General features: G+C 68.3%; 3 protein-coding genes across 5 annotated transcripts in view; 1 reads left to right on the top strand and 2 right to left on the bottom strand.

The window, feature by feature from the left end:
• The first annotated feature begins 352 nt into the window (after positions 1-352).
• Positions 353-2,299, top strand: LOC121661282 (bone marrow proteoglycan-like). The gene is made up of 5 exons (XM_042021268.1): positions 353-1,037; positions 1,122-1,300; positions 1,401-1,535; positions 1,841-1,952; positions 2,136-2,299. The coding sequence occupies exons 1-5, from the start codon at positions 977-979 to the stop codon at positions 2,192-2,194; spliced, it is 546 nt and encodes a 181-aa protein (XP_041877202.1). The 5' UTR covers positions 353-976; the 3' UTR covers positions 2,195-2,299.
• A 183-nt stretch (positions 2,300-2,482) lies between these two features.
• On the bottom strand, positions 2,483-11,639 carry TNKS1BP1 (tankyrase 1 binding protein 1). 3 transcript variants are annotated; one of them, XM_042021254.1, is made up of 13 exons: positions 11,394-11,535; positions 11,011-11,143; positions 10,408-10,533; positions 9,663-10,281; positions 8,884-8,956; positions 6,844-8,091; positions 4,468-6,542; positions 4,030-4,348; positions 3,682-3,811; positions 3,462-3,598; positions 3,145-3,311; positions 2,966-3,031; positions 2,483-2,774 (listed from the first exon to the last, which is right to left on the bottom strand). In XM_042021254.1, the coding sequence occupies exons 3-12, from the start codon at positions 10,499-10,501 to the stop codon at positions 2,971-2,973; spliced, it is 4,923 nt and encodes a 1,640-aa protein (XP_041877188.1). In that variant the 5' UTR covers positions 10,502-10,533; positions 11,011-11,143; positions 11,394-11,535; the 3' UTR covers positions 2,483-2,774; positions 2,966-2,970. The 3 variants fall into 3 exon arrangements, with proteins under 3 accessions (XP_041877188.1, XP_041877190.1, XP_041877189.1); XM_042021256.1 differs by having other exon boundaries at positions 4,030-4,345; positions 11,394-11,534; XM_042021255.1 differs by lacking the exons at positions 11,011-11,143; positions 11,394-11,535 and adding an exon at positions 11,619-11,639.
• Positions 11,640-12,362: 723 nt separating this feature from the next.
• SSRP1 (structure specific recognition protein 1) overlaps positions 12,363-18,247 on the bottom strand; it is a 20,196-nt gene continuing 14,311 nt past the window's right edge. The window contains exons 2-17 of the mRNA XM_042021262.1: positions 17,695-17,854; positions 17,295-17,480; positions 17,019-17,124; positions 16,633-16,823; positions 16,335-16,565; positions 16,142-16,245; positions 15,902-16,030; positions 15,535-15,756; positions 15,380-15,452; positions 14,816-14,954; positions 14,680-14,725; positions 14,062-14,185; positions 13,657-13,827; positions 13,340-13,422; positions 13,038-13,218; positions 12,363-12,757 (exon numbers count right to left, since the gene is read on the bottom strand). Coding sequence (XP_041877196.1) covers positions 12,689-12,757; positions 13,038-13,218; positions 13,340-13,422; positions 13,657-13,827; positions 14,062-14,185; positions 14,680-14,725; positions 14,816-14,954; positions 15,380-15,452; positions 15,535-15,756; positions 15,902-16,030; positions 16,142-16,245; positions 16,335-16,565; positions 16,633-16,823; positions 17,019-17,124; positions 17,295-17,480; positions 17,695-17,748 — 2,109 coding nt within the window. The 5' untranslated portion in view covers positions 17,749-17,854 and the 3' untranslated portion in view covers positions 12,363-12,688. The remainder of the gene's footprint in view (positions 12,758-13,037; positions 13,219-13,339; positions 13,423-13,656; positions 13,828-14,061; positions 14,186-14,679; positions 14,726-14,815; positions 14,955-15,379; positions 15,453-15,534; positions 15,757-15,901; positions 16,031-16,141; positions 16,246-16,334; positions 16,566-16,632; positions 16,824-17,018; positions 17,125-17,294; positions 17,481-17,694; positions 17,855-18,247) is intronic.

The raw sequence follows: 18,247 nt of genomic DNA, 5'->3' as shown, positions 1-18,247 counted from the left end.
CCAAACTCCCTGAGCCCCCATACTGACACCCTGCACCCCAAACTCCCTGAGCCCCCTCCCCACACCCCTGCACCCCAAACTCTCTGAGCCCCCTCCCCACACCCCTGCACCCCAAAGCATCACAGCCCCTCCCCACACCCCTGCACCCCAAACTCCCTGAGCCCCTGTACTGACACCCTGCACCCCAAAGCACCACAGCCCTTCCCCACACCCCTGCACCCCAAACTCCCTGAGCCCCCTGTACTGACACCCTGCACCCCAAACTCCCTGAGCCCCCTCCCCACAGCCCCGCACCCCAAAGCAGCACAGCCCCTCCCCACAGCCCTGCACCCCAAAGCAGCACAGCCCCCTCCCCATGCCCTGCACCCCCTGCCCCGGACCAAGCAGACCCCAGGCACTGGCTGGGCAGGCTGCTGGCAGAGCCCCCCCGGGTGTCCCCCCCTGTGTCCCCAACAGTTGGTGGTTGGGGGTGTCACAAGGCTGTGGTCAGGGCCATGTGTCCCTGTCACCGATATAAGGCTGGCAGTGGGCAGAGCCCCCCAAGACCGAGGTGAGGAACGCAGACAGGGACATGGGGGTGGGCTCAGCCCTCAGCTGCCAGGGTTGGGCGTTCCCGAGTCTGGCATTGGGGGGCTCTGGAGTGCCGGGGGGGCATGGTGGGGGACAGAATGGCACGGGGTGCCCGGGAGAGGGGGTGACCCAAGGGCTGGAGGTGAGGAACTGGGCACACGGTGGGCACAGAAGGGCTGGGGGCTGTGGGGATGGCACTGGGGGTGGCAGAGGGGACGGGGCATGGAGTGGCACTGGGGATGGCGGAGGGACAGTGGGGATATGGGGGGTTTCTGAGGGGACATGGGGAGGACAGGGTGACGCTGGGGCTGGCAGAGGCCCAGGGGGGTGTCCTCAGGCTGGCCGAGGGTGACGGGGCTGTGGCATCTCCCGAGGGTGCCAGTGGTGTCCCCAGTGTGCCCACGCCATGCGGCCCTGCCTGCTGATCGCCCTGGCCCTGCTGGGCACAATTCCCGCCAGCCGCTCCGGTGAGTGCCCCCCACACCCCACCTGCCCACGGGGACATCCCGGGGACACCCCTGATGCCAGGGTGACACAGCCGGTGTCCCCAGCTCTCGCCAGCCCTGCGGCAGAGGACGAGGAGGATGTGACAGAGCTGGAGGTGCCCGAGGAGTACAGCGGGTGCCTGGGTGGCAGTGACAAGCGGGCGCTCGGTGTCCCCAGCATGCCGGGCACCGCCACCTGCCGCTACGTCGTCGTCTCCCGCTGCCGAAACTTCTACCGTGCGCAGGTGGGATGGGGCGGGATGGGGTGGGATGCGGTGGAATGGGGTGGCTGGGGCGTCAGGGTGGGGGCACCAGTGCCCCCCTGTGACAGCCGTGTCCCTGCAGCGCATCTGTGCCCGGCGCTTCCGCGGGCGCTTGGCCTCGATCCACGATTCCCGCACCAACACCTTCCTGCTGCTCCTGGCGCGCCGGCACTCCAACGCCGGCCAGGTCTGGATCGGCGCCGTCAGCCAGCCTGCCGTAAGGACCCCCGTCCCACCGCCACTGCCCTGGCCTCGGGGCACCCTGCCTCCTCCCAGTGTCCCCAGTGCCCACCCCGGGTGTCCCAGCCCCGTCCCGCTGTTCCCAGTGCACAAGCTGGGTTCCCGATCCCATTCCCAGCGTTCTCAGTGCCCACCAGCAGGGCTGCAACTCCACCCGTGTCTGCAGTGCCCGCTTGGGTGCTCCAGCCTTGCCCCAGCATCCCTAGTGCCCAGCCTGGATGTCCCATTCCCACCCCACTGTCCCCAGTGCTGGGGGTCCCCACACCCTTTCTCTGCTGGCAGATCCCATACCCGAGCTGCCACTGGACCGACCGGAGCCCCTGGAACTACAGCCAGTGGCTGCCCGGGCACCCCCTGCCCGGCCGCCGCTTCTGCACCACCCTCTGCACCAACAGTCAGTGGGGGCTCTCGGGGGGTCTGGGCGATGGGGGGAGGGTGCTGAGGGGCTGGGGATGGAGAGGTGGCACCGGGGGGCTGGCACTGGGGGATCTGGGAGGTATCCCTGAGGGCTGGAGGGGGTCCCTGGAGGTGGGGGTGCTGGTGGGCGATGGGCTGATCCCCCCTCTTCTCTCCCCAGATGGGCGCTGGAGGAGCGTGCCTTGCAAGAGGCGGCTGCCCTTCATCTGCGAGATATGAGGGGCTCAGCCCCCCCAGGTGCCCCCAGGCCTCCCCCACTGCTGTCCCCGCACGGGGGGCTGCACCCCCAGCCTCAGAGCTCAATAAAGTCTCGGTGTCAGCACCCACTCGGTGTTTGGGCAGGGCCGGGGGGCCTGGTTGGGTGCACCTACGGCGGGCACAGAGGGGTTCTGGAGGTGTCCCTTCTTTCCTGCACAGCTCCTGTGTGGGCAGTGGAGGTCGCAGTGTCCCCTCCCCAAGGACCTCTGTGATCCCCACGCAGGGCCTGGGAGAAGAGCCAGGACCCCCTGAACTGACCAGCGAGGTTTTATTGTCTGTGGCAGCGACACCACGAGCCGGACCCATCGCCCTGTGTCCGGGGCCATACACGAGCAGGGGGGAGGGGAAGGGGGGACTCGTGCCCACCCCCAGCCCCTTGGGGACTATGGGAACAGGGTACAAACGGGGGATGGGGAGGAGGTGTTGGGAAGACAGGGACCCTGCGAGCTCGTACAAAGTGCATAGGTGAGTGTGTGTGTGTCCCCACGGGAGGGGACAGCCCTGGTCCGGGGACAGCGGCTGTCGGCGTCGGGGAGCGAGCCTGGAAGGGACACAGTGGGGACGGGGTGAGGACCCTGCAGGGCCCCCCCCAGGGGTGACCCATCCCGGGGGGACCCAGGCAGAGCAGACAGGAGGGAGGGGGCTGCCCCCCAGCAGTGCAGACCCCAGGGACATGGGGAAGCCCGAGCTGGGGGAGTGTGTCCCCAGCACTGCCCCAAATTCCCCACTCACCCCGCTCAAGGCTTCTTCCTTTTCAGCTTCAGCGCCTGCAGCCAGTGGGGGGGAGAGGCCTCGGATCTGGGGTGTTGGCACAGCCTCAGCATGAGCCCCCCAAAACCAGCCCCGGCACCCAGACCAGTGCCCTCAGCCCCCCTTTTGCCCCCATGAGGGTCCTGGCACCCCACACTCACCCTGAGGATTTCTCTGGCTTGGGGGGCAGGGTCGGGGGTTTCCCACTCACACCAGGGATCTTGCAGGACTTGGAGCGCTGCACGTGGGGGTCCTTAGGAGGGGTCCCCTTGCTCTCCCCTGACGATGTCCCCTCCTCAGCTGAGCGGTTGCGACCCCTCAGCTTGGCCTGGGGGCAGAGAGAGAGGTCAGGGAGACACACAGTGCTCTGTCCCCCAAATCGCCCCACTGCCTCCTCCCTGCCTTTAGCCCCCAGCCCCACCCTGCCTCAGTTTCCCTGTGTTCCACCCTCCCTTGCACAGGAGTCCGAGGGTCTCACCTTGATGGCGGAGGCACTGAGGCCAGGAAAGAGCGGCACCTTGACCCCCCTGCCCGAGGGGGAGCCGCGCATCCGCCGGCTCCGGGGCTCCTCCGCTGCCTCCTCGTCAGAGGACGCTGCCGGGGCTGGCCGGGGCTCTGTGGGGACACAGGGACAGTGTCACCATGACACTGTGCCAGGACAGACACCCCGCTCCCGTCCCTGTCCCCGCTGGGCTCACCCGTGGAGTCCCGGAAGATCCAGCTGTCCCCCTCAGTGGCGGTGGGGCGCACGGACGGTGCCCGGTGCTGGCGCTTGCGGCCCAGGCTGGCCTTGCTGCGGAACACGCTGCTGTCCAGGAGCTCCGTGTCCTGCCGAGCCCGGGGGACAGGTCAGAGCTGGCACGGGGAGCCCAGGGATCCCCCACCCCAGCCAGCACACCCACAGCAGTGCTGGGGGCCCTCAACCCACGGCCGACCCTGGGGGCAGCAGGGTCAGAGGGCAAAGCCCCATCCACAGACACGTCCTGTGACAGCCAGGCAGTCCCAGGCCTTACAGGGTGACTGGAATCTCCCCACTCCCCACTCACCTCCAGAAGAGGAAATTCCTGCCCCTGCTCCATGGACCCCTCGGGTTGGGGGGTACCCAGAGAGAGCCGCTGCTCCCCCCAGCTCGAGGAGCTCTCCCCATCCGGGTGGTCTGAGGACTGTTCCTCACTTCCTGTGTCCGCTGGGATCCCACTGGCAGCCTCTGGCAGCAAAGGGCGGGCCCTGGTGCTCTGCGGGGCAGTGGCCAGCTCAGAGGGGTCCTTCTCCTCCTCGGAGGGGCTGGGTGACTCGCTCCAGGGGGGCTCAGCAGCCGGGAGATCAGCTGGAACGTCACCCATCGATGAGCTGGGGGCCGACCTGCTTGGGAGACAAAACCCCAGAGTTGCTCCAGCCCCAGAAAACACAAGCCCTGCCCCAAACCCCTCCATCTGCCACAGGGGAAGCTGCTCCCTCCCTGCCACCACCGGTGCCCTCCTTACCCGTGCTCTGCGCCGATGTCCCCTCCCAGGCTCCGCTCCCCCGCGCCAAGGTCCCGGCTGCGGGCGGCACAGCGGGCGCCAAAGGCACTCGCCCACTCCTGGCGCCTGGCCTCGGCATCCTGCGGCTCCACACTCCAGCTGTCCACATCCTGGCTCCAGCGGGCATTGCCCATGTCCAGAGAGAGATCCCTGTGCCAGCCTGCCTGGGGGGGCTGTGGCAGGACCCCGGACACGGAGCCATCCGAGGCTCTGGCACTGCAGGGGTCTGGCACCCGCTCTGTCCTGATGAGACTGAACTGGTTGTGGCACTCAGCTGCTCGGAGCTCCTCAGCCCAGTCCCTGCTGCCGGAGCTGTCACGCTCCTGCTGGTGGGCACCGCCCCAGCTCGGCTGCTGGGCCAGGGGATTGGGGTGGTGGGAGCTGGGCATGTCCTCCTTGCCACCCCTGACCAGCCCGGTCTGCCCGACGCTGCCCTCACCGGGCCAGCTCAGCCGGGCCGGGATCAGCTCCTGCTCTTCCTCCCTGGGGGTCACGGAGCTGTGCTCCCCATGCCGGACTGCTCCACTGGGGCTGGACTCTCTGTCCTGGGCCTCCACATCCCTGCTGCTGGATCTGTCATCCCAGACAGCTCTGCTGGGGCTGAACAACTCCCCACTCCGGGCCTCCATGTCCCCGGTGCTGTGCCTGCCATCCCTGGCTGCTCTGCTGGGTGTGAATTCACTGTCCTGGGTCTCCAGGTCCCTGGTGCTGGATCCATCACCCCAGGCTGCTCCGCTGGGACTGACTTCATCCTGGGCCTCCAGGTCCCTGGTGCTGCATTCACTGGCTTCAGCCGGCCTGCTGGGGCTCAACTCTCGGTCCCGGCTCTCCGTGTCCCTGCTGCTGGATCTGTCATCCCAGGCCAGCCTGCTGGGGCTCAACTCTTGGTCCCGGCTCTCCGTGTCCCTGCTGCTGGATCTGTCATCCCAGCCTGGCCTGCTGGTGCTCAACTCTCGGCTCCAGCTCTCCGTGTCCCTGCTGCTTGATCTGCCATCCCAGCCCGGCCTGCTGGGGCTGAACTCCCTGTCCTGGCTTTCCATTTCCCTGTATTCACTGGTCCAGGCTGGTCTCCTGGGGCTGAACTCCCTGTCCTGGCTGTCCATGTCCCTGACTTCACCAGTCCAGGCCGGCCGGCTGGGGCTGAACTCCCGGTCCTGGCTCTCCATGTCCCGGGTGCCGTACCTGTTATCCCAGGCCGCTCCGCTGGGGCTGAATTCCTGGTCCCGGGAATCCACGCTCCCAGTGCTGTACTCACTGCCTTCAGCCTGACGGCTGGGGCTGAACTCCCAGTCCTGGCTTTCCGCGTCCCTGTATTCACCAGTCCAGGCTGGCCGGCTGGGGCTGAACTCCCGGTCCTGGCTCTCCATGTCCCTGGGGTTATACCCCCTGTCCCAGGCTGGCCGGCCGGGGCTGAGCTCCTTATCTGGGCTCCCAGTGTCCCCAGTGCTGGATCTGCCAGCCCAGCCCAGCGTTAAATCCTTGTCCTTGCTCCCAGCATCCCGGCTGCTGTATTTACCGGCCCAGTCTGGGGTGAGCTCCCTGTCCTTCATCTCCGTGTCCCCGCCGCTGTACCTGCCTGCCCAGGTGGGCTGCCCGGAGCGCGGCTCCTTGTCCAGCTGCCGGATGTGTCCCGTGCCAAGGCCGCTGCCCCAGTTGGCCTGTCCAGAGCCGAGCTCCTCCGTGCTGCCATAGCCCTGGCCCCACTTGGCTGTGCTGGCACTCAAGTCTGGATCCTGCAGGCAGCTCTCCCCAGTGCCAAGGGACTGGGACCAGTCACTGCAGCCCAGTTTCATGTCCCCCATCAGCTCCGTTGTTCTGTAGTCACCGCTCCAGCTCTCCCGGGCACTGCTGTCCTTGTCACCGTGGGTGCTGCCCCAGCTGGATCTAGTCCCGAACTCCTGGTCCTGCTTGGTCTCAGCAGGCCAGTCTCTCTCCCTGGACACACCTGGGTGGCTCCAGTCGAAGGTGCTGTCCTGGCGAGGGCGGCCAATGCCAAACTCACTGCACAGGTCCTTCCGTGACCAGCCCAGCAGATTCTGGGGGAAAAAGGGGAGAGGAGTTAGAGGGGAGAGAGGTTAGAAAGGGGAGAGGAGTTTGAGGGTGGAGCAACCCCGGCTCCCGCAGCAGTGGAGCTGGGGAGAAGGAGGGACACACCTCGGGGACACAGCACGGCGGGGCCCATCCTGAGGAGAGGGCAGAGCCCGCCACCTGCCCCTCAGCACACAGCCCTGCTCAGCCTCCACCCACCACCCGCCCGTCCTGTCCCATCCCACTGCCCCATGGAGGGAGGAGGAGCCCAGCCCACCCTGACCCCGCAGAGCCCCCCACACCCCTCACCTCCGGAGAGCTGTGGACCCCGGGCGACACCAGCAGCTCCGTCAGCCAGCCCGGGTCGGCGTGGGGGTCAGGGCCCTGCGAGGGCCCTTCGGCCTGGCCTGGGCCCCCAGGACCTTGCAGGCTCTTGGGGCCATCACCTGCCCAGGCTGAGTCAGCTGGAGCAGCTGGATCTGGGGGGGCTGGACCCAGGGGGGCAGCTGTGGTGAGCCTGGGCTGGGGGGGGGACTCAGGTTCTGGTGGCTCCTGGCCAGGCTCTGTCACATGAAGCGGGGAGTGGGACACGGGAGCATCCTGCTCTGCCTCCCCTTCCTCCTCCTCCTCCTCCTCCTGTGCCAAGCCCTCAGCCTCTCGCTGGGCCACGGGACCCCCTGGGCACGGAGCCCCCTCCGCCTCCTGGCTGTCAGATCCTTCAGACCTGCTGTCCTTCGGAGGGCCGGGGGCTGTAGCTTCCCCATCCGACTCCCCCTCTTCGGAGAGCCCCGAGTCAGGTGTCTCCCGGATGGGGGAGCGGGGAGGGAAGGCTGGCAGGCGTGCCCCCCGCGACGGGAATGTCCACTCAAAGGACTGGGAGAGGCTCCACGCGGACTCGCTGCCCAGGGAGGGCTCCGACAGGAGGTCTCCAGGCCGGGGCAGGGCGCTCAGCGAGCCCCCCAGCTCCCCCAGGCCCTGCCCCGTGGGCGGGGGCCGCAGCACCCCCTCTGAGGAGCGCCGGAGCCCCACATCCCGGGGAGGGAGGTTGAAATCAGGACCCTCAGGGGACGGTGGGGACACTGCGGAGTCATCAGGTCCCTCTGGGGAGCCCGGGGGAAGAGAGGCTTTGGCAAGGGGTGGGCTGGGGGGGCCCAGGTACTCGGCAGCAGCCTCGGGAGAGCCGGGGGGGCAGGTGACTCGCGGGGGCAGGTCAGGAGTGCCAGGGGGGCTGGCAGTGCCAGGAGATCCCTCCCCCGGAGTGTGCGGGGAGCCGGGGGAACGGGACACGCTGAGCTGGGGTTCAGTGGCTGAGGGAGCACCCGGGGCCTGGACGGAGGCGACGGGGACCCTGGCTGGAGGCCGAGCGGGGGATTCGGGGGAGCCGGGGGGCAGTGTGGGGGAGTCCGGGGCCAGGAGCTCAGGGGGGGCATCAGGGGAGCCAGGGGCCGGGGCAGAGGGCTCGGCAGGCTGGAAAGGAGCTCCTGGGGCCGGGGCTGGGCAGGTGGGGGGCCTTGGGGAGCCTGGAGGTCCGAGGGCACCCAGCTGTAGAGAGGAAAGCTGTGGAAAGAGCCGGCAGGGGGGTCATGTCAATCAAGAGGCACCTCCGAACGTCATCCATCCCAAAGCCAGCCCCCCAAATCTCTGGAGGGTCCCTCCCTCCAGCCCTGCTCCCCTCCCCGCACCCGGGGCAGGAAGTGCCCGTGCTTCGTGCCAGCACCAGGCTGCTCCTGCGTGACTCAACCAGGGCGGCTCCCGGTGGCCCAGCCCCGCTCCCTGCCCGGCCCCCCGCTGCCCCCAGAGCGCCTGGACAGATGGAGAGAAGAAATGAAGCAGGAAGAAGTCAGAACCCCCCCAGCACAGCCCCCCGCCCTGCCCGCAGCTGGCATCCCCCTGCCCAGCACTGCCGCGGTCTGCCCCTCACCGGGTGACCTGGTGCCGCTGGCCAGGCGGCCACCCGCGGTGTCACCGCAGCCCGGTGTCCCGGTCACCGCCCTGAGCACGGCACGGGGAAAAGGGGCTGGCGGGGTGCCCGCGGGGCCTGCCCTGCCACATACCTGCCAGGTCACCGAACCCCAGCTGGTGACTCACGGCTGCTCCCTGCCCACGCCTGGCACCGGTGTTGGCACACGCCACCCCCACAGCCCCGGGCCCCACGCCGGGCTCTCGGCACAGGGGGCACTGACCCTCCCCCGGCCCCCCCCGGCCCAGGAAGGGGCGGCCAGCACCCCAAGGAGAAAGGAGAGACACGCACCCCGCAGAGAGGGAGCCCCGGAGGAGACAGGAGAGCCCCGAAGGAGAGAGCCCAGGAGCGGAGCCGCCATGGCGCCGGAGGGCGAGGCCAGCACTCACGTCAGGGGGGGACGGCGGCCTCCGGCGTCCGCGGGGGTCCCCGGCACAGCTCGGCCCGGCTGGGGGGGAGCTGCTGCAGAGAGAAAAGGGGAAGGAGGGTAAATCCCCCTGTGTGCCTCAGTGCTACTCTCCCACCACCCACGAGGCACCCCTGCCCCAAACCACCCTTCAAGGATGCAGGGTACAGGGGCCGGGCCCTGCCACGGCTGCACGGTCTCTGGCTTGGGCTGCCAGGGAAAGGAGGCAAAGCAGCCCCAGCTCCTCTGCCGGAAAGTTTTCGGTCCTTTGGGAGCGTGTTTCTCACACTCCTGTTCAGAGTTGAGCAGGCAGCCCCCGCCCAGCTCTCCCTGAGGTGCCCAGCTCTCGGGAGCGTGGCCAAGCCCTGGCTCTGGCCCAGGACATCCTGCAGCTGGCAGTCCCGCCGATCTGCCTGCTCCCTGTGCCCTGGCATGGCCCAGCAGGGAGAAAATAGCAAGGCTGGAAAATCAGGAGCATTTCCTGGGGGTGCAACCCCCGGCCTGTTACTCCCAGCCCAGAGGCTGGCTCGGAGCTCGCCCGCAGGCAGCTCCTGGCCCGGGACAGCCCTTCCTGCGGTCGGCACTGGCCGCCCCGGCCTTCCCACGGAAGCAGCTCGAGGCACTGCAGCTCGGGAGGAACCCGGGCCCCGTGCCGGCGACCAGACCTCAGCTCCGTTACATTCCCAGCCCCGGGACGGCTCGGAGTGATGTCCCCTGCTCCCACTGCCACTCTCCTCCCGGCGTCAGCTCCCGGGCCCTCACCTCGTCTCAGCCACAGGGTGTCCATCGTCCCCCGTTCCCTCTGCCGCAGGTTGGGGCACCTGGGGGGCTTCGCCGGCGGGGTCTCCATCAGCCTCCCCGCTGGGACGCTTCCGGAAGGCAGCAAAGGTCTTGGAGCCGAAGCGGGAGGAGGAGTCGGTGCAGAAGGGCGACAGCCAGGCCCGGTCTGGGCTGCCTGGGCCCTCCCTGCTGTCCATCTTGGCCAGGATCTCCTCCACGGTGGTGCCAGGGAACCGCTCCGGCCTGGCGGCCACCGGCACCGGCGTCACCTTGAAGGGCGCCGGGCCCTTGCGCGAGGGGGCTGGCGGGGCCGGGGACACCTCCTCCTCGGTGGCTGCCACCGCGGGCAATGAGAGCCCCTTCCCATTGGGGGTCTCGGGCGACTTGACAGTGAAGGAGGGGCGCCGGAGGGGCCCCCCCGTGCCTCCCCCGCTGTAGGGCTGGGGCCCGGCCAGGCGATTCATCTTCTCGGCCGAGGGCAGCTCGGGCCGGGGGTGCCGCGGGCCCGGTGCGGGGGCAAGCACCGGGGGCTTGGCGGGGACGGCCGGCTTGGGCAGCACGCGAGGCTTAGGCCGCACCGGTGGCTTGGGGCGCGCGATGCCTGCGGAGGGCCAGGGAGGGGGCCGGAGTCAGCGGAGTGGTGCGGCCCCCCACAGCTGGGAACAGCTCTGAGGGGGCTGCCCCAGCAGCCCCTCCACCCCGATTCCCCCCAGCCCGGGACACTGACCTTTGTCGGGGCTGCCGGCCAGCCCGGCCCCCCCAGTGCCGGCAGGGGAGGCGCAGGGCACGGCGGGGCAGAGGGGCTGCGGCTGGGAGGCCATGGCGACGCTGGGGCACGGTGCAGGGTCAGCCCCTAGGGAGAGAGGGAGAATCGTCTCGGAGAGCGCCCCGAGCCTGGGGGAGCCCAAGCGCCCTGCGGGGCCCTGTGCCGAGCCCCGTCCAGCTGCGCCAAGCGGTGATCGCGCCGCGATGCCACCCTCGGCACATCGGGCCCGGCTCACCTGAGCCAGCCCTGCCCGGCAGCAGCCCCGGCCACCGCCCCAACCCCCCCGGAGCCACCCCGACCCCGCGGTACGCTCCCTAACGCCGTGGGGCCCCTCCTCTACCTGTCTGACCCTGCGCTAACCTGTCCCAACACACACGTGTCACTCCTGCCGACCTTCGCCAAGCCCCCCGCGCCGGGCTGGCCCCCGGTTTGCCCCAGCCCCCATCTCAGCTCCCTGCCCAGGCCACCCCCGGCCCCCCGAGCCCCCGGCCGCCCGGGAGGCCCCGCCCGGCGCCCCGAGCCCCTCCGCCAGCCCTTAGCAGGGGCCGCGAGCACCGCGCTCACCTTCCCCACAGCAGCCGCATGCCGGCGGCGGGCCGGGGACACGCCTGGGGGGCGCGGGGCGGGCGGGGAGGAGGGGCTCGTGTCCCCACGGGTCTCACGCTGCCGCCGCCGCCTCTCCCGTGACTCACCGGGGCTGCGGGGACAGGAAAAACCCGCTCGGTGCCTCCTCCCGGCCCGGCCCTGCCCTCCCCTCCCCGCCTCGCTCCCTCCTGCCCCGCCGGGGTCCACCCTCCCCAAGACCCCCCTCCTCGCGCCTTCCGCGGGGGAACCGCCGCCACAACCCACATCTGGAAACCATCGGGCCCGTGTCCCAGCCCGGGATGGCGGCGGGGCCCCGGGATGCGGGTCCGGCCCCCCCGGGGTCCTCCGCCAGCGCGGCCTACCCTCGTTGCCACGACAACGAAGCCTCCGATCGAGTGGCTGAGTAGGCCGCGACCGCGGCCTAGCGCCGTCCCCATGACAACGAAGCCCCCCCCTCAAATTCGGGAGGTCCCGGGCCCGTGTTGCCCGCCGCGGCTGAAGCCGCGTGGTCCCCCGGCGGGCGCCACGGGCCCGGGGGGGTTCCCGGTTCCCCGCAGCCCCATCCCGGCAGAGAGACCCCCACTCACCCTCCACCGGCGCTGCTCATGCATATTCATGAGCGCCAGGCCGCGCCCCCGACGGCGAGGGGCGGGGCAGAGCGGCGCCGCGTGGCGGGCGGACCATCGAGAGGGGCGGCTAGAGAGCCCTCCGAGGGGGGGCCGGAGGGGCCGGAGACCTCCAGCGCCCCCCGGATCACCCTCGGGGGCGGGAGCAGCCGGGCAGGACCCCCCGGGCACCCCCGGACCCAAAATCGTCCCGTTCCCGGTGTCCTTCAACCGTGGGGCAGCCGCCAGAGGGGCAGCAGTGCATAGTTAGGTGGAGGTTGCTGTGACAATGGAGCCCCCCCACCATTTGGGGGTCCAGGGCCCCTTGTGCCCACCGGGGACCCGCGGCTTCCGCCCCGGGGGGCTCCTGCTTCCCCGCAGCCCCATCCCAGCGGTGCCAGTAAAGGCAGTGGAAGGAGGGGGGAAGAGGCAGCCATGGGGGACCGGGAACTGGCCGCAATCAACACCGGAGGGGAAACGGGACTTAATCGGATCAACCCCCTCACGAGGGAGGTAGAAAAACCCCCAAATGGCATCAGGATCGAGCGAGGGGCTGTAATTAGGAGCCCTGATGGCTGAGCAGGGGCTGGGGGCCGCTAATGGAGGGTGGGGAGAGAATGAAGTCAGCCCTGGAAGCGGTTCAAGGAGGGGAACGAGCTCCCGGATGGCTGCAGGAAGGAAGGAGGGATGGGGGAGCCAGCCCCACACCCACACAAACACCATCAGTGGGATTTTTTTTTTTATTCAACCCGAGTTGCCATGTGAACGGACCCAAAATACAAAAAAACAACACCAAAAAAAAACCAGCGAGGGAAGGAAAGAAAAGGAGAGAAACCCAAGTGTTTAGAAAAAATAAATTGATGGGGAACAGGAGTGAGGGACTGAGGAGCCTCTGGCACCTCCAGCCGCCACGGGGTGCTGGGGGGACAGGGGAGCCTGGCCCCGCTCCGGGTGGGAGCCTCCGGGAGCCCGGGATGCCGGTCCCTGCCGCGGGGCCGGCCCGCCCAGTCCTCTCCCCACCGGGAACCAGCCTGGAGCCAGCCGGGACGGGGCTAATCCGAGCCGGACGCCGAGTCCTCGGAGCTGGGGGGCGGGCTGGCAGCGCCCTCGTCCTCTGAGTCCTGCGGGCGGGGACGGAGAGGAGGTCAGCAGGGGACAGTGAAGGCAGGGCAGCATCCCCCACTCCTCCCGTGGCCCCACTGCAGGGACAGCGTGATGGTGCTGGCCTGGGGATAAGCCCTGAGGGATGGCCAAATACCACGGACACGAGGTACCAGGAGGACCCAGCCTCTCCAGCAGAAGCCACCAGGATGTTCCCCGAGAGGAGAGGGGCGGGGACCCTCCCAGACAGTTGTTTCCCAGGGAAGAGGGGCCAGGACCTCCCCCAGTTGAGACCCCCACCTCCTTCTTGCTCTCTGCAGAGGAACTCTCGTCGCTGGACACGAACTCCTTGCTCTTGAAGCTGTCGCTCATGCCTTTAGCCGGGGACTTGGAGGACGAGGACTTGGAGGTGGCACCTTTCTTGTCCCCTTTCCCCTTCACCTGCTTCTCCTGCTTCTTCTTCTTCTTCTTGGACCTCTCCCTGCGTGGGGTTGGGTGGGCAGAGGGGAGAGCAGTGGCGTTACCTGGCTGGCAGCGCTGGCCCCGGGAACAGCCCGATTTTGGGGGGCCAAGCCCTGCCGGCCCCTTGCCAGCACGCTCACCCCCTGTGGCTGTCAGCCTTGCTGTACTCCTTCATGGCCTTCTCGTAGTCCCGCCTGGCGTCTTCCGCCTTCCTATCCCACTCCTGCAGCCAGAGCACGGGGTCAGCGAGGCCCCCCCTCCTCCTCCAACATCCTCCTGCAGCCCACCCTGCTCCCACTTCTGATCACCCAGCTCACCAGCCCGAGGACGTCCCCGCCCCTTCCCAACTCCCCACCAGTGCAGCTCCATGCTCCCAGGAGCAAGGAGGGGTTTCCCACATCCGGCCTCCCCTCCTGTACCAGGCCCAGCTCTGCCCCCTGGGCCTCCCACCCCTCACCTCCTTCTTCTCCTTGGACATGGCCTTCCAGAGCTCCCCAGCCTTCTTGGACAGGTCAGTGATGCTGATGCCAGGGTGGTCCGACTTGATCTTCTCCCGGCTGGCATTCAGCCAGAGCATGTAGGCCGACATCGGGCGCTTGGGAGCATTGGGGTCCTTCCCCTTCTTGCTCTGGGAGGTGGAGAACACCCATGGAACCCCAACGCACCCCTCACCCAACACCTCGGAACAACGACCAGGACAGGCTGGGCACGGGAACAACGCGCCCTTGGGAGAGGCTCAGCCCGGACCCATCTGGAGCAGCAACGCCAGGCCTGGACAACAGCTCCGGCCAGGGCTGCAGAGGCTGAGGTGAGGCCTGATGCTGCTCCAGGAGCTGCTCCTGCTCCCGGAGCAGCCCCTCACCTCCGGCTGCTTCTTGCGGGGCTTGCGGTCCTTGACGATCTTGGCCTTCTTGGCCGGTTTCTTCTCGTCCCGGTCGCTGTCGCCGTCGCCGCTGGAGGAACTGGCTGAGGCGTTGCTGTCGAACCTGCACAGGGGCACTGGCCTCGGAGCTGCCCCCAGACACCACAGCCCCGAGGAGGCTTCCCGGGCTGGAGCTGCCGTGCTCCCGCTAACAGCCCTCAGGGGAATCGCCGTCCACGAGCACGGCTCACTCTGCTCTGCTTCCCGGACGTTTGGAGCTCTCGGGGAAACAGGGCTCCTGCCACCACTCCCACCCATCCTCACCCCAGCCTGGGGCCTTAACCCTCCTCCCAGCTGTTCTCTTTCCCGGACAGAGCAGCCAAGGCCTCCCCAGGAGCCCTTGGTCCCTTCCAGAACTCTCTCGTACTGCCTAATGCCATTACAAGGGAGCAAGCCCAGAACTGCCCCAGCTGCCCAACATTCCCAAATCCAGGGCTGCACATTCCCAAATCCAGGTGATCCCATTCATGCTGTGAGCATCTCTCAATGCTCACACAGCCCTAGAACAGCACCTTCTTACAGGGCCTCTGGACAGAGCCCTGTCCGGCCTCTACTCACTCTTCAGCCACGTCGTCATCCTCTTCTCCAGGGTTGAAGGACTCATCTGGAGGAGAAAGCGAGGGCTCAGTGCTTCGGATCCTCACGAGGAACAGGAGCTGGAGCACCGCAGCAGCCCCTCAGCCCCAGCCCTCACCTGTCTCCTCCCCGGAGCCGTCACTGCTGTCGTTGGCATTCTCCTCCCGGATCTTGCCCTCCTCCTTCATCCTCTCCAAGTAGGCATCGTGCTGGTCCTCGTCAGAGTCGGCATATTCATCGTAGCTCTGCTTCATTCCCTGCAGAGAGGCAGGGTGAGAGCTGCTCCCTGTGCCCCCCAGGCACACTGCCCCTCTGGAACACAGCCCTGGGTGAGCACGGCCCTGGGCATGCACAGGGCAGGGGCCAGACACGGCCACGTCCCCTCCTTCCCCCCTCAGGGCCCCGGAGAGAGGGGCAGAGCAGTTATGGGGGTTACGGGGGGCCCTCGCACACCACGCTGGGGTTACTGGGTTAGTCAGAGACCACCACGGCCATGCACAGGAAACCTGCACCAGGAGGAGGAGGAGGAGGAGAAAGAGGAAGGGATATCGCACGGACCTTTTTCCTCTACAAGGGCAAGGAGAGAAAAGAGAGGTGAAAAAAGGAGGGAAAAGCAGCCGGATTCTGGGAGAAGGCGGTGCTGGCGCCAGCGGGCGCGAGCCCGGCCCCGCGCGGCCGGTACCTCCTTCAGCCCCCGGTTCTTGATGTTCAGCTTCTTGGCGTTGACGAAGTCGAAGAGCTTCCCGTACTCCTCCCTGTGGGAGAAGGCACGGTCGGGCTGGGCTGCCGGGGAGCCCTGGCGGGCATGGCCGGGCTGGCCCCCCAGCCCACACCCACCTCTCGATGCTGCTGAAGGTGTACTGGGTGCCCTGCTTGGTCTCGATCTCGAAGTCGAAGGAGCGCGTGGTGGTGGTGCCGCGGGCAAAGTTGACGAAGGAGATCTCGTCGAAGCGGATGTGCACGGGGGGCTTGTGCACGTAGATGAAGCCCCTCTCCAGCGGGTACAGCAGCCCCGAGCTGGCCTTGTAGGAGCAGGTGATGCACTGGGCTCCGGAGTGTCTGCGGGGCAAACTCCGCTGTCCGTGCGGACAAACACCGTGCCCAGCCCCGGCAGCCAGGCCCTGCTCCCCGGCACAGAGACCCCCTTCCCTGCTGGCCATGGGAATGAGGAGGGAAGAGAGGGACTGGCGCTGCAGCCACTCACCCCTGGAAGTTTCCGGGCACGGTGATCTTGCGGTTCACCAGTGCCTTCATCACCCGGCTGACCATCTCGTAGAGGGACCCCGACATGTTCTTGGTGAGCCGCCCCTCGAAGCGCTTCTCCACCTCCTCCCTGCGTGGAGGGAAGGAGGGCAGAGGTGAGAACGGGGTCTGGGGGGGTCAGCACCTCCCTCAGGATCCAGGGAGGGGTCTGGGAGGTGGCCTGGCAGCGGGGGGAGCTCACTCATTCATGTTGAGGGTCAGGGAGATGTCCTCATCCTTGGAGAAGAGCAGGATCAGGAAGTGGTAGCGGGTCTGGCCTTGCTTTATCGGGGGGTCCAGGCTGATCTGGAAAGCGAGGGGGAGGTGAGGACACAAAACCGCCCTGAACCACCCCCGCTGCCCTCCCAGGGGAGGGCTGTGGCCCTCCCGCTCACCACGAAGAACATCTGGCGTTGGTCCTTGTGCGGGAGCAGGAAGAGGCGCAGCACGGTGGTGTAGGGGATCTTGTAGTCGAAGGTCTTGCCGTGCAGGTGCAGGAAGGTGGGGTAGATGCGGATGTCGTAGCGCCCGCGCGGCGTCAGGCACTGCAGCTCCCGGAAGATGCAGATGGCGTCTCCGGTGGCCTGGATCACGTCCGCCTTGGACAGCACGTTCTGGGCGAAGGCCTGCGAGGGAAGCGGTCACAAAAGGGCCCTCACTGCCACCCCCCGCCCCCCTGCCAGCTCCACGCACCTCCACGGGGTCCACGCCGTCCTCCTGGGTGGGGGGCACGTAGAACCGGACCTCCATGAGCGAGACCTCGGCATCGTCATTCTGGTGGAATTCCAGCGTCACCTCGTTCTTGCCCGTGGTGCACTGGGACACGTTGCTGAGCGGGATCTCGAACACCGGCTGCTCCCCGATGTCGAAGGACAGCAGCTGCCCTGTGGGGAACGTCACAGCCAGCTCAGAGCTGTGCCCCCCAAATCCCATCTCCAGACACAGTCCCGCTCCTCTCCCAAAATCCCTAGAAACATCGCTAGAAAGCAGCTGCTCCCAAGGGAGCGGCTGGGGCAGCAGAACAGCCACGCCGGTGGGAACATCCTGCCCCACGGCCTCAGGCTGCCACTGGGACTTACCTCCAAACCTCACTGTGCCCCAGTTCCAGCCCTTCACACACAGATCCTTCTCCGCCAGCTCCAGGCAATAGTGGGCCTTGAAGAAATCTGAGAGCTTGTCAAATTCCTGGGTTGGGCGAGAGGGAGGGCACGCCATCAGGAAACACCCAGAGCCCCACGCGAGACACAGCCCCCGGGCACGGAGACGCAGGGGGCAGAGCTGTTCTGGGGCTCGCAGGGAGCACGGCTGGGCCAGGGCCAGGGCCAAGGCAGCGGGAGCAGGGAACAGGGACTCACCGACTCCCGGAACCCATCATACTTGTAGACGTGGCCGTTCTTGGTGAGCAGCTTGAGGCCGTGCCCCAGCGCCACGCGTCGCCACACGCCCTCGGCCAGCTCCGAGGCCTGGATGTTGTCCACCTTCCCCGTCTTGCTGTTCTTGAAGATGACGCCCTGCCGGCTCAGCCGCAGCCGCCCATCGTTCTGCGGGAGAGCCGGGCATCACGGGACTCGGTCCCCTGGAACCGTGGGGGAACCAGGGCCCCTTTGGGTGCAGCCCCCCAGGCACCCACACCACCGACCACAGCTTCGTGGCCCCCGCCCTCCTCACCACGCAACATTCGCTCCCCCATCCACACCCCAACACACTCCAACCCCAGAAGTGCCCCTGGGGCCGTCCCCGCGTCCCCTCGCTCACCATGGAGCCCTTCACCTCCTGGTAGATCTCGTTGAACTCCAGCGTATCGGCCATGGCGGCTGCGGGGTGCGGGAGGGGACGGGGACGAGCTCAGGAGGGGTTCAGCAGCCCCCCCAGCCCGGCATGCCCGGGGCAGCGGCACTGGACACAGTCAGGGCAGCTGCGGGGGGACAGCGGGTGAGCCGGGCTGGCGACGGGCTCCTGGCGCTCCCCAGCGCCCCGAGAACCACACCTCAGCCCCCACACAGCTGCTCCCACCCCCAGTCTCGGGCGCTGCCTCTCGCGGGGGCACCTGAATCACCGGCGGCGGCGACCCCGGCCCCTCCCGCCCCCTTCCCCGGATGTGCCCTGGCCCGGGGGCCACCCCCTCCTGCACCCCTCGGCCACCGCTGTGTCATCGCACCGCTCCAACACCCCCACCCCTGCCCTTCCCCTCCCCGATGCGGCCTCTCCGCGCCCCAAACCACCCGCCGCACCCCCAAATTCCTTCCGGGACCGAGCTCCCAAGCGCCCCCCAACCCCGGGCCTGCCCCGCCGCCCCGAACCTGCTCCC

Source organism: Corvus kubaryi, unplaced genomic scaffold (genome assembly GCF_017639235.1).
Source record: "Corvus kubaryi isolate FWS band 111438036 unplaced genomic scaffold, C.kubaryi_AGA036_p1.0 37130, whole genome shotgun sequence".
In the NCBI taxonomy this organism is placed as follows: Eukaryota; Metazoa; Chordata; class Aves; order Passeriformes; family Corvidae; genus Corvus; species Corvus kubaryi.
The sequence above is the reverse complement of the archived record's forward strand: the minus strand, read 5'-3'. Positions and strand labels throughout refer to the sequence as shown.